The sequence below is a fragment of the Pholcus phalangioides genome, unplaced genomic scaffold, assembly GCF_987345545.1.
Source record: "Pholcus phalangioides strain wild (caught in Gottingen) unplaced genomic scaffold, Ppha-v1.0 ptg000017l_1, whole genome shotgun sequence".
In the NCBI taxonomy this organism is placed as follows: Eukaryota; Metazoa; Arthropoda; class Arachnida; order Araneae; family Pholcidae; genus Pholcus; species Pholcus phalangioides.
In genome coordinates, this window is record NW_028301610.1 from 46932199 (window position 1) to 46947021 (window position 14823).

The 14823-nt window shown below is 35.3% G+C and overlaps 1 protein-coding gene across 3 annotated transcripts in view; it reads right to left on the reverse strand.

The window, feature by feature from the left end:
- Window positions 1–14823, reverse strand: part of LOC149073973 (USP6 N-terminal-like protein) — a 152108-nt gene that overhangs the window by 59199 nt on the left and 78086 nt on the right. For all 3 annotated transcript variants that reach the window (XM_089246786.1, XM_089246787.1, XM_089246788.1), the window contains 2 exons: window positions 4655–4697; window positions 1362–1442 (listed from right to left, as the gene is read on the reverse strand). In XM_089246786.1, the coding sequence (XP_089102912.1) occupies window positions 1362–1442; window positions 4655–4697 (124 nt within the window). The remainder of the gene's footprint in view (window positions 1–1361; window positions 1443–4654; window positions 4698–14823) is intronic.

Here is a 14823-nt window from a genome sequence, read left to right on the forward strand (position 1 = left end):
TTTCTCAATATGAAGGTGTTAAAGAATGATGAGAAACTTTCGGACAATTGAAATACTCAACACATAAGATAGAGCCTATAAAGATGCTGCTGTTGCACTCATAAAAAAAAATGCTCTTACAAATCTAATTACAACTTCAAATGGGGAGATCTTCCCCTTTGTCATCTTGTATGACAAATGTCAGCCACCAATCAGCGAGGTACACAGAAAATAATGTATTCTGGACAAAGTTCAATCACACATCAAAGCAATCTGTGTCTGGTTCTCAGAATTGTGTGTGATCAGGATATTCATGTATGTCAATATGGCCTAACTGTAAGAATTACTAGTATTTTTTAGGTTTTAGTTTTGCCAGTGATGGGTGGCAATGAAAATTGTTGCTGATGTTTTATGCCACGCAAAGATGTGAGCTGTGATGTGCAATGTGAACGATGTTCGATGTTTGTATTATTTCTTTAATTAAATCCTAATTAAAAATGTATCTCTGGTGTTATGTTTCATTATTTGAGTGTGATTTCAAGCTCATACAAAATATATGTGCATCATACAGTTGAGAGATGTCATAATAGGGCGAGAGCATTTAACTAGCTTTCAGCTACTCTGCTCTCCTTCCTTCATCACCTTGTAAATAACTGTGTTCTACTGTGTCTATTCAATAATTTTATTTTCTTTCTCTCTTTATATTTTCTTCTCTAAAATTTTTAATTTAATGGTAAACTTCAACTTGAAAAGTTTTATCTTAATGACTGGGAACAAATAAATTATATTATGTTTCTAATTGTGATTTTGAGCACAGGGTGTCTATATAAAAAGTTAATTTTTTATTTTAATAACTATGCAACCCCCCCCCCCTGCAAAATGAATAATGCTAACGCATACATCAGTGTTTCACACACTATTTGAATACTTTTTCTAACAGGAAGTATGCCTCTAGGAGGAACAGTTCACAAGTAAAATGTGGTGCATGATGGTAGCTATGCACCTTGTATGTACAAGTAAAGATTCTAAACAAATAGTCAGTAGATAAGCCTTGTCTGTTTTTTGTCTCAATTCCTATTTTACCAATAGAAGTGTATACGTATTGTGACCTACAGTTCACAGCTGATTCCAAAGGGTATTTCTTTCATGTCTCACATTAATAGGTTAGTATGTGAACTGCTTAGTGTGGGCACTTCCTGCAGTATCAATGTGCACTGCAATCATCTTGGTGTTGCCTCTTTGTCAGAATTTTTTTTCTTATAAGGATAGAGGTTTCAAGCTCCCGAACCTCCTAAATGTCTTTTGGAAAAGTTGACGCTGCTTCAACAATGTTAACATTTCTACTATGCACAAAGCATGAACATTAACAAAAAAACACCAACCTTTTCGCCACCAGAATACTTTCCCCAATTTTTTAACATTTTCATCCATTTGTTTGATCTTTCACTTTCTATCTCTCTCACCTAAAAATAAGAAAAACTTCAATAACAAGCTATAACACAAATCAAAAAGTAACAAAACTTTGTTACAAATGTGCATATAAATTGTGTAAGAACTTTTTTTATCATACGAATGCATAAAAAATAGAGTCTGTGTAAATGCCTCGTCACCTGGTCATGCAAAACTATGAGCTAACTATACGTAGTTCTGACTCAAGAGAGAGAGACCAGGTTACATTCTCCCTTTTTATGTGCATTTATATTGTGAATCTTGCTACAATGATACTTGATTTTGAGATAAATCCCTCTACAATTATATTTTCTCTAATCGAATTTGGAATTCCTATAGACCAGTGGTTTTCTCAACCGGTGCTCCTGTGTGAACTTCCCAGAGGCTCTGTGAATACTTTTGAATAGTAAAAATAAATCAGTAACTTCAATGTATAAATAAAAAATAGGTCCACAGGGCTCCACCATAGAAATTATATACCAGAAAGGGTAGTAAGAAAAAAAAAGTTGAGAACCGCTACTATAGTCTAATGTTATACTCCTCTCCATACAATATTTTTGGCTCCTCTCCATACAATATTTTGTGTCATCTCTATTAAGAATAGAATACTTTTATGTTATATATTTCAATTCAGTTTTTTCAACTTGTTCATCAGACATGCAAGTTAGATAGGCAAAAAAGGGGGAAAAAAATCTCAATTTATGTTAAAAAAAAATACCATCCAACAATAAAACATAAGGGTTTTTACATTTATTTTTTAGAATTGAAAATAACTCGTTGTGCTAGTGAACATTTTTTGCTCTATTGACCCAGTTTATGGGATAATGTGAATCTAATTTGAAAATTGAGTCATAGATTTATTTTCGGGGAAAACTTAAAACTGATTTTACCTCATTTTTTGTGTGTTGCTATTGTGAAGAGTATAATTAAAAAAACCAGCTGCGCGTGTTCAAACCAAATTGACCATATTTTTAAAATAAGCATCTTGTGTAGGGGTGCGGTAGCCCAGGTTGATAAGATACTCGCCTAAAGTAACAAAAGGATGTTTAGAGGTGTCGCGAGTTCTATACCCAGTTCGTCCTTGTCAGGAAACTCCTGACACAGGGGTACAACAGAAACACAGACAATGACTGCAGAAAAAATTGCTACCGCAAAGAGTCCTCCATCAAGGGGTTAGCACACCAACCTCTCGATGAGTATAAAAAACAAACTGGCCGTTCGGAATCGGCAATAAATTGTAGGTCCCAGTCTAATCAGCCCTCGTGTGCAGAAAATGACTACGGTGCGACAAAAATGATCAAATGAGCATCTTGTGTGTGTGAGACTCTCAATCCAGGTGAATATTCGTAAGTTTTGATGTTTCACTCTTTAGAAATCTTCATGAACCTGATAATTATTCCAGAAAAATATTGAGAATCTTATTCACACCTGTCTCACACCACTACATATTTCATTTGGAAATTTACTATGAACGAATTGAAGGGGTAGCAATGGACAACCCAATCAGCCCGGCTGTGGCCAACTTTTGTATATGGAGCAATTTGAGGCACCAGCTTTGGCATCAGTGCAATACAAGCCATCAACCTGGTTTTGTTATGTGGATGACACATTCATGATAGAGTCACAGAGAGGAGAGACTTCAAGAGTTCCTTATTTATCTAAACAACATACATCCGAACATCAAGTTTACAATGGAGAAAGAAGAGTACGAGACCCTTCCCTTTCTTGATGTTCTAATTGCAAGAAAGGGAAATAAACTGGACTAAATAACATGCTAATGTTCTGGGCAGGTAATGTACCAGCAGAAAAAATATGTTTGTTCAAGTTTCTCAGCATTAGCAATATACAAATTAGTTTTCTTAAGCGAGGATCATGTGAGACAAGAGAGGAAAGATATAGTTTGATGAGCAAAAAATATATAGAGGGAAAGAGGTTGAATGTGGTTGATAAAGGGGCAAAAACCTACTCTACACTGATCTTTTTTCCTCCTTTATTTCTTAAATGTTAATAAAGATACTGGTTTCAGAGATTTATTGCTGATACTTCAATTATACGTTGTTCAAATTTGTTGCCAGAAATCAATCAGTAAAGGGGTTCAAGAAATTGGAAAATGAAAGGCTTGACAGTAATAATTAATACTATCGTATATCAAATAAATATCAGTTCATAGAACTGCATTTCATTGATCATTTACTGAGTGCTTACTTACACAAATATGGCAAAACCATCTCTAAAGGGCCATCTTCCTACAGGGTCAATTGTTTCTGGAATTTTTTTTCCAAAATATATATTAATTCACCTCTATCAAGGCAGTCATTTTTCTGAAAGGTTGGTTTTTAATTAACAGCTTGAGCGGTCCTGTTAAAGACGTTTTTGATTTGTTGGTGGGAAGTTTTAGTGCATACACCAATATGACACAATTACATTAATCTCAACATATTTTTCATATTTTCTCTCACCGCATCTCTTATGTTCATGTGATGCTTATTTCAAGAAATGCAGTATACACAACTATAAATGTTCTTTGCAGAAAGGAATTTCTCAAGTTTAACAAAAATTACTGATCAACACTTGAAGAAAAATCAGCACATTTACATCATTACATTTTTAAAGCAAGAGTGTTTAATGAAAAATCCAAAGAGAAAGTGGTTTCTTAAGTGACCAAAATTAGAGTCATAATCAACTGGTTGATAGCAATCCAAATTGCTGATCACTGATGTAGCTTTTCTGATTATGTAAACCAGGGCTGTGGCTAGACAAGTGCCAGGTCGCTATGGTAACTAAAAAAAATTTGTATTGACACCCAGGGTCTTTGGGTTGCTGTATTTTTGAAATATATGACATCCATATTTTTATGAGCATCTTTTTCTCAGCCACCTCGTTGGCAATTTGCCTGTTGTGGCGTTGCATTTGTATTTGTATAAAATTTTCTTTGTGTAGTAACTAAATTGCAGGCTAACAGCAGTACAAAATGTTTGGAATTTATAGCAGCATATCCACCAATATGAAAGAGGGCCACTATGCCCTGAAAAAGTCAAAAGAAGAATTATTTTGGACCATTTTTTTGGCACCTAAAAATTTTAGATTTTTTTACGATTTGTCCAGCCCTGGTGTAAACACAGAATTAAAATAAGAGTAAAAATTTTGCAACACTCTCAACTCCTCTCGAGTATGACTTTATTCATAAGTAAAAAAATAAAGCATTCTTAGACTAGTTTATACAAACCTTTGTCTCATGAGCTGTTAGCTTTTCTGGAAGACGATAATCACTGAAAATAAATCAGATAACTGTCATTTTTTTACATTAAATATAGACTATGAATCTGATAATGACATTCTGTAAAATCTTCATCAAACAGTCTTAAATGTGTGACACTGATACGAGAGATGACAGCATTTTAATTTCTATAACTTAGAACATACTTTGCCTTCAATTAAAAATTAAACTTGCAATAAAACCTGTTTTTTAGGACGGGAGAGGGGAAACCCCCCTAAAACTCTATGTGCTGTGGAATCCCAGACAACCCCCTTCTCACAATATATATGCAAGTGAAATGTATCAAAAGGTTATAGTCAGACCTGTCATTTCAACTTTTTCCAGTGGGAGGGGGGGGGGGAAACAAAGAACATATACTAAACAATGTATATAACAGGGTCTTAATAATTAAAGTTCCACTTTGAAATGGCCATAAAAGGAGAACTACTGGACAAAATGTTATCAAACTTGGTAATAGTTTACAGGAGATCATGGTATTAAATTTTCTGCCAAAAAAGTTAAAAACTCACCACCAGTGGGGAATGGGGCTGTATGCAATATTATTAAACGAAACGACAAAAAACGATTAAGACATGAAAACATTGGTTGAAAATGTTTTTAATCATTTCTAAAATGTGTTACAAAGCATGTTCAATGTGGCTTCCACCATTTTCTGAAAGCAAGTCAAATCGCATTACTGCGTTTTCAACAGTAGCTCTTAGCATATCAGGAGGAATGTTACTGACATGTCAGTGTATTACATTTTTCAACTGCGATTCTGCCACACAAACAGTTTTAGTTTAGAAATGATTAAAAACATTTTAAACTGATGTCTTCATGTCTTTATTTCATTTAACACCAGAAGTGCCACGTTTACGTACTACCTAGAAGCGCCAAGGCTGGTCAAAATGACCGGTTCAAAATTTCGGCTATCTGCATGCAGTTTTTTTTTAATATTTTACTTCAGTAAAAGGCACACATTCGTATAGGGAAACAGTATAATAGCAAGAACAAAAAACTTTATTTCTTGAATATGAAAATCATTTTTTCTGAATATCTTGAAATACATATTTATATTTGTAATTGCATGTAAGATTATTATATATCTACACTCATTTCAATTTAATCCATACACTTTTTGCATTTTACCACTTTTTTCTACAATGGAAATGCATTTTCTGCAGTGCAAACATATTTTTTGCACATTGAGCATATATCAGTTGTTTTGTTTCATTGCATACACCAACCTGACACTGTCGTCGTTTTCTAGAGTCAGCTGCACTTGTAGTTGGCATCAACATAGCCACACCTATAGACACAGGATCGACATAGGTTTTGACCTTTGAACCACATAAGATTCAAGGTTCTCTAAGTTCTGCTAGTTTTAGAAGGAAACTGTGTCTAGAAATGATGCTTTCATTTATGCTTTAGTAAATCAATCAGGCATTTATTGATGCCAAATCTAGGATATTGTAAAAAACATGTATGTACTGGCCATCTTCTTGATGAAGCTCGAATGGAATACTTTCGAACCATTTGATCTATTACGTCAAAAGAGGCCATTTTTGTGTTGACAGGGTTGAAGGTATGGAGTTTCTGTGTGAATTTGACTGAATTTCTCGTAGCGTGTGTGTTATTGCAAGAGAGTGGTGAAAATATTAAGACTAGGTGTTTCGCAAGCTTGTAAGAGGCAGTGCCGATATTCGAGACTATGGGTCGGTGTGGAATGTTGGATTTGTGGACTGTGGGCAGTGCGTAAAACCTGGTGCAGAACGCAACCGATGGGGTGAGAGCTTTTTTCATGGTTTGAGATAGAATCTGACAAGATTTAATGGCTGACTTGATCGTGTTAAGTTCATGCGAGCTGGGGTCTATTTGTATGCTTTGATATGGGCCATCATTAATTAGAGTTGAGGATTTCTCAACGTAATCCGATCTATTCGTGATGATTATTTGCCCTCCTTTGTCAGCCTTGGTTATGGTTAGTTCAGGGTTATCACATAATTTCTTGACTACCATGCTGGTAGTTAGTTTTACATGATTAGGAATTGTGGGGCTTGGCATTGAAATCCATGGTGTCAAAGATCAGTTGTCATAAAACCCCTTTTTGTGTAGGTGCCAGAGAACTGAACTTGAAAGCTCTTTCGATGGGGGCAACTAATTGTGTAGCCGAAGGTCTACGTGGGACAGAGAAATTTTTATTAAATTTTAGGGTGCTGAGCTTCTGGTCATTGACTTCAACTTTTAATAAATTAATTACAGCATTGTTATTAACCTTGGGAAGGGGGAAATGTTTCTGAGTGGCATGCTTATGTGCAAGTTTGGAAAATTTTTGTTGGTGAGACATTCTATGCATAGGCAGTGTGTTTGGTTGTTTTTGCCAAAACATACATACAGTTCCTACATTATGATTTTGAATGTAATGCCCACTTCCACATTCTTGTCTAGTACTAGATTGTTTGGTCCTCGACCCCTTCTAGATCCTCTTTTGTTCCTTCCATAACTGGTACCTAAAGAAATATATATGAAGAGTATAATTTTTAGTATTGCAAGGCCTTTTTTCTGTGTCTTCTAGACAGGGCCGAAACTAGAGGGGGCAAAGGGAACAACTGCCCCAGATAACAAAATTTAGGGGCAGCAAATTTGAAAATTACTGCTATAAAATTAGCGAATTTTAAAGCGGGGGGGGGCGGCGGCAAAATCATATCTGCCCAGGCGGCAAACTGACACAAAAACCATAGTTATGACCCTGCTTCTAGACTTAATCAAACATTACCTGTTGTCTTTTTGTAATTTTTGAACTATTCAAAATTTAGAGCAAAATAATTCTAATTATAGGAAGAAGTAAAAAAATAATCATACGAAAATTATCTGCTTGATGAAGAGAATTTGCTGGATGAATTTCTGATTGTTGATCTGAAGCCTTATTCTGAGTATCTTCATCTAACTCACTAGAATCGCTTGATGTGTCATATCGCAGTGAAGGCATGTAATCCATATCATTGGGATCATCATTATCAATAGAATGCATATTCTCATTGATATTGACAAATCAGATGAAAATATACGACTCATTTTCTGTGATAGCTCCTGTAAAACTTTCAATAATTCTTCTTGGTGCCTTGAAGTCATCCTTACGCTTAGAACAATCACGCATAACTGAATAGAAAATCACAAGAAGCCAAGCCAAGTGCATGACTTTTTTTTTTAAATAAACGGATCCACCACTCAGAATAAGGACAAATCCCAAAGTGGATGGGGAGTGTAAAAATGTTGGTCACAGCTATAGCATGACACGGCTGAAGCTTGTTCTGTTCAAGTGATACTATTCCATAAATAATGTATGTACTGCAACATGAGATGTTCGCGAGTATAGAGTCTTCCCCCTTCACAGGGACCAAAAGGCCACGTGGGTGCCCGGGAAGGAGAGAGTCGAAATCCAGTACTCAACCGAACACCATAGAAATATGCTTGTCATCACATTTTGTATGTGACAAATGTATTATGAAAAATGTCAGAAATTTGAATTCCAAAAATTAACCACAATAACCAAAAATCAGTTATAAAAGAGGTTTCATAATTTTCGCATCAGTAATTCTATGGATTTGATTAAACTATAGAAAAAATATGGAACTCATCCAATGACGTTTTAAGATACTCCTTCTGATCAAATTGACCGGCCATGTGGCACTTACAGGTAAAATAAAAATATCTTGGTCAGTTTTGATTTTTGACAAACAACATTTAGACAGTATAATACTCAACTACTTTCAGGAAAAGTCATAAAATTTTAAGATTCTAAAAAGAAAAGAGGTTCATCATGAAACAGGAGCAAAAACTTCAAAAACGGTCGAAATGACCGGCCTGCCGCTTCTAGTGTTAACAATATTGCATACAGCGCCATTCTACACTGGTGGTGAGTTTTTGAACTCTTTTTGTAGAAAATTAAATCCCATGACCTCCTGTAAACTATTACCAAGTTTGATAACATTTTGTCCAGTAGTTTTCCTTTTATGGCCATTTCAAAGTGGTATTTTAATTATAAAGACCCTGTATATATACCATTTCTAGTATATTTTCTAAAGCTAGGGAAGGACAATTGCCCCGCACCTCTGACCCTAAATGATGGGCCTGGTTGTAATTGTGCAAAATTAAGTAATGTTGTCGAAACACACCAATACAACCGCCATAGGAAACTGAAATATGTACCTTGTCGAAACACACCAATACAACCGCCATAGGAAACTGAAATATGTACCATATTAAATAAAGAACAGTCAGTATTAATGCATTTTGAAAGTTTAATGACTTTTAAAATGTATTAATTAATCTTAAAAAAATCGTATTAGACAACAATTTTCTTTCGTCCTCACACCAATAACTGATATCTTCAGGATGACTGCTACATAACTAGGACTACTCACATGGTATGTAACTTTACTTTCTGTATTTGCTTTATTTGTATTTTATATATGACTGCATGATTGCTACTATTTTTGGACAACATTTTTTTGGCTTTAAATATTCTTTTTCCATTTGAATTTCGATACTTATGGACTTTAATAGTTGTGGGTACTTATACAGACATATGCTTAAAGTACTCTCAGAAGTATTTTGCCTCCAGCAAATATTGGGATATTTCCCCAAGTGAGAGCCCATACACTGGCTTTGATAATTTTAAAATTTCATATTCTGCAAAAAATTCATTTGTATTCAAATTTTATTTCTTGTCATCATCAATTTTGTCATCAGTTTGTTTTTTGTTTTTTTTTGCTTTTCATATTTTACTACTTTTATTTTAATTTTGATATCTCAACCTTCTTTAAACATAAATTACAATACTATATATTTATTTATTTATTTATTTATTTATTTATGAAAGGAGGGGTCAAGTTCTGGTGCTATGCATCTACCATCATTCCGAACCACAGTCATGGAAAAAATGTCAAATCCTGAAATTTTCTGTTATGGCTGTCTCTCATCTGAGTTTTCATTCACTTATTGCATTTACGCCACTTGAATTTTACTGAGTGCAAGTTGCAATATTATAATAAGGAAGGATATTATTTACATTTCCAGTGGTAGATTTTTGCCATGGCATTTAGGATTCCTTTTAGTTAGTCTCATGTAGTCTGCTATGCTAGATTGTTCACAAGATTACATCATTTAAATATCATGTTTATCTGTGTTGGCAACACTGTAGTTAAGTTATAAGTCCATTGTTACGTAAACCAGTTTATACAATGCATTTGTAAATACTTTAGGAAAAATTGAAGGGGTGATAGTACACATATCAAGATAAACAATATTTACAATGGAACTTATTATCGCAATCCACTCAGAGTGTCAGAAAAGTGTAAAGTAAATTGTCCAAGTTTCAACAGTGAAAAAAAAGAGATACAGTTGAACTCGCTTATAACAAACACTGATATTAAAAATTTCTGTATACAACAAAGTTTTTCCGTGTCCCGTGAATTTCATATCTATGCTCTATTTTGATTGCTTATAACACTCTGATTTCAGCAAAGTAAGACTCTAATGAATTTGACAGATTTCAGACATAGAATTGTCAAGAATTTATTTGTAATCTTATCTAAATATTTTATCCGTGTAATTTACCTTTCTGCAACTGATAATGTCTCGTTTCTTTACTTGGAAGACATTCTAGAAGGGCTGTTTTCGGTACTGTAAAATCCTATTTTGCTTCTTTTTTTCTCTTAAATCTTATTTTGTTTGCAGAAAACCGTATTAGGAAGAAAGGGGGCAACAAGGTTATTTATTCCCAAGAATCTAACCTCAAAACCACCTTTAGTGCATATTTTCCATTCTCAAACTAGAGTTGTGATGGGCTCATAATGTGCAGATTAATTTTGAGAATGTCCAAGTGCAAAACACTATTCATTTCTTTAAAAATTGTAGCTCTACAGTTGGTGGAAAGCCAAAAAAAAGTGAGGAATCAAAAAATTTGGGATTACTTAAAGTTTGTAACTCTCTCTCGTCAAAGGGTTCAAAAAATGTGACAAAAATTTTTCCTGTGTTCGTGCTCTTACTATACAAGAAAAGCGTGCTCATTCGGCAAAAATGACTTAAATGCAAAACGTTCGAAATCCGCAAAAATATTAAGAAAGAAAAAGAAGCAATGATTGACAGATATTTTTGTTGATGTATTCAATTATGGGAGATTTCAATTAAATTTTTAATCTTTATTAAGATATGATTAATTGTCATGTGTCCATAATGTATTTAAGTATGTCGGAGGCATGTTTGAAATGCCACTGCGGAACTTCCAAATTGAAGTGAAAAAGTGGCAGGTATATGAATTGATTGAAATAATTTTTATGTTTGATGGTCTACCAGCTTTCTTTGGAGAAACTGTTTAAAGGAGAGTTCTGCTTGAAGTTGAAAAACTTAAACAAGCATTGTGCACAGTATATGTACATTTATTTCTAGTGAAATAAATTCATGGATCGTATTTTATAACAAATCAGAGAAGAATGAAAATATATCGAGTGATAAATGGTACAGACTAGGGTCAACGGTACAGAACAGGGGTCCTCAAACTTTTTCTATCCGCAGCGCCCCTTTAACCTAATCAATGCTTATCTGCGGCTCCCCAGAGCAGTTTAACAAAGAATCTTTTTTATAAACCTTAGAGTTGCTCTGCTGTGCCCCTGACAAAGATTGGCGGTGCACAGTTTGAGAACCCCTGGACTAGGGAGTTCTTGGTTTCTCCCCCCTCATTGTTTGATCAGAGAGCCTTCCGGTAAGTGCTGGCAAACCTCACGATGGCAAAGTCCATATTAGTAAGCATCGTAAGCCCTTGGATAAGTGCTAATTGAAAAACACTAGATAATCTTTTAAGAGTAGACTCAAAATTTCGCAGACACTTGTTTTACTGAAATAGTATATGTATGTGTTTTCAGTTACTTTTAAATTTTCCATGTAATACATAGACAATTCCAGGCCTGGTCCAGGTGCTTTAAGTGCAAAAGGGATTTCATGAAGATGAGATTCAGTTAAAATTTTTGAGAGAAAACTGTTAGGCAGGCATTTCTAAACAGGTAGGGGGGAATCAAAAAAATTCCTTTGATGCTCGTAAGACGGCCTTGCATAGACCACAAATGCGTTGTGAGAAATAAAAAAACAAATAATGCCCAGAATTCTGCTCTAAAAAGCTATGAGTATATATAGTGCCTTTATATTATTTTATTTCTAAAATATTCAACAGATTCTCAAAGTGTTCATCGTGGCTCACCGTCAAACTTTTTTGAGGGGCGTCGCACGTTGATGTATTGATGCATGCTCATTCAGTTCTTTGAAATTGTTCTTTTTCACCTTAGGCCAGAGGTTCTCAAGCTGTGTGCTTCCAACCTTTTTTGTTAAAAAGCTCTAGGGAGCTGGCGAAGCTTGCGGATAAGCATTGAATAGGGAAAAGGGACACATCGAGTGGAAAAAGTTTGAGAACCCCTGTGTTAGGCTATTCTGGGCAGCTGCAGGTAAACAATCACAAAGTCAGGGAGACCACGGAAGACGAAAGTGTAAGAAACACTGGAAAGTTTAAGAAACACTGGACGTGTCATGAATTAAAAAACACAAGTCATAACTTTTTTCAGAGAATAATTTCTCTGATTCAGCGCACTACTGTACATGCATAATGATGAGAGAAACAGTGATTCAAAGAAAAGAGAAACTACACCATGAAAAAAAGAAAATGATTCTGAGAAAGTCACATTTCAAGACAAAATTACGCATTATCAACGTATAGTACACAATATATTATGGGGTCATTCAAGTATTACATCAGCATCGAGGGGGGAGGGGGTTTTGGATTTGCTGACTTTTGATGACAAGGGGGGAGGAGAGAAGAAGGTTGCTTACATCATCAACCACCCCCTTTTGAAGATATGAAATATTCTAAGCTTTTGACAAAATTTTGCTGACGGGGGAGGGGGTCAGTGTTTCAGTGACTTTTGCTGAAAAGGGGGGGAGGGGGTCAAAAATGACTGAAAATCTGCTTATGTAATACTTATGGCCCCTACTGTACAGATATAGAAAAGACTGTAAATCCCTCTCTCATTTTCTGCATTTCAGAGTCCTATTGACCCAAGATTATAGGTTTTTATTTCACCCACTTTTAAGAAAAACTCTTCCAGAAGCCTGTTTGTATTTTATCTTGGGTTTTTTGGCGCTCAAAAACTCAGCAGTTTTCCACCTTTTTCTAGTCTTTGACACTATACACAAGCCAGTAGCTCTTGCAAAGGCACCTGCAGATAACGTGGCATTTCTAAGCACTCTAAATCTAACCAAGTTTCCCATACATAAGGCACCCAAAGAAAAGGTGATACTTCTTGGAGCTTGAATCCTACCCATTACTTCATAGGTTCAGTTAGGTTACTGTGCCTAATTTCTTCAGAAGGTGCCTTAGTCAAAGCTCTTGGTGGCCCTTCAGAACAGAATGAGCATTTTGTGAACAATATATCCTCAGAACTGAGGCATCTATGAAAGGTATTTCTAGGATCTCTACCGAGAACGACCAATAGCAGAGGAGGGGGGGGGGGAGTCGAAACAAGAAGCGGGCAAGATTTTGTCATTTAATGAAGGCTTGAATCCTACCCATTACTTCATAGGTTCAGTTAGGTTACTGTGCCTAATTTCTTCAGAAGGTGCCTTAGTCAAAGCTCTTGGTGGCCCTTCAGAACAGAATGAGCATTTTGTGAACAATATATCCTCAGAACTGAGGCATCTATGAAAGGTATTTCTAGGATCTCTACCGAGAACGACCAATAGCAGAGGAGGGGGGGGGGAGTCGAAACAAGAAGCGGGCAAGATTTTGTCATTTAATGAAGGCGGGAACAGGGGCTGGTCTAAACATGCTTCCAGATGAACTTGAGAGTAATTTTCAAAAATGGTAATGAAAACCTCCATTTTATTTTTTTCCCTCTTCTCTCACATGACTAGTACAAACCCAGTCACTGTGAAACTGCAAGAGGTGCATATATAAATGAAGATTTTTTTTTAGTTTTTATTTTTCTCACTCATTATTTCAGTCAATGGAAGTAGAAAATGAAAAATTAAATTTTTTCCCCCATCAAGTTTTTTCAAAGATCAAAAGTCACATTTAGGAGAATAGGTGCCAATGTAGGCAAAATTTTGATTGGGGAGCAATTGCTCCTTCCCCCCCCCCCTGGCTACGCCACTGCTGGTGCTGTACTGATTTTGTCCACTGCAACAAGATTTTTTGTGACAAGATCTTTTGCAGGGTATAGAGTTGTCTCGTATATCAATGCTTTCATGTGCCCCCACAAGAAGTCTAGAGCAATTAGGTCTAGTGAGAATGGATGTGAGCTTGTTGGACTTGTTTCTAAGTTAAGCTTTTCTGACACTCCGAGTGGATGTGAACATAGTGCCCATATCAAGATGAACAATATTTACAATATATATGGAACCTATCGCCCCTATAATTTTTTCTAAACTGTTTATGAACACCCTGTATATAAATTAAGATTTTATGTGAGGTTCATCATTATTTTGCACAGTGTATAAGAGTAATAAGCTTTGCATGTTTCACTTCTTCTATTTTGACCTTCTAAATTGCAACATTGTTACACTATGTCTTCACAGTCTAGCATCATAATTTTTTTATTAAATAAAAATATAAACATGGACTTTTTTTTATAAAGTCTAATTTTTTTACAATTTATGCAGTTATTTGATCGGCTGAAGTTGGTTTTCTGTGGTTCCAACTTTGAGGTGTGAATGCAAGAGTCGATCACCAAATTAAAAAGTCTCGCCACAGAGAGCATCAGTCCAACAATGGTACAAAACACAATCATAACACTTCCCTTACTATATAATTTGCAGAATTCATGACAGAAGGCAGCACTATATTTTTATTACACAGAAACAAACTTCACATCAAGTTCACAACACATACACACCCACATTCCAACATGTACCAATTCGTTAGAAGTTCCCCCCTGAGGAATATGGACAAGGTGCATGTGTGGTTAAGTAGTAGTAGTTATTCTGATCAAGGGCAAAGCTTGGAACAATAATAAATTCTTGAAATAAACTTTGTCTTCAAACTCTGCAAATCACTATAGAGGTTTAGTAGTGCAGTTACACATCATATATGCCTT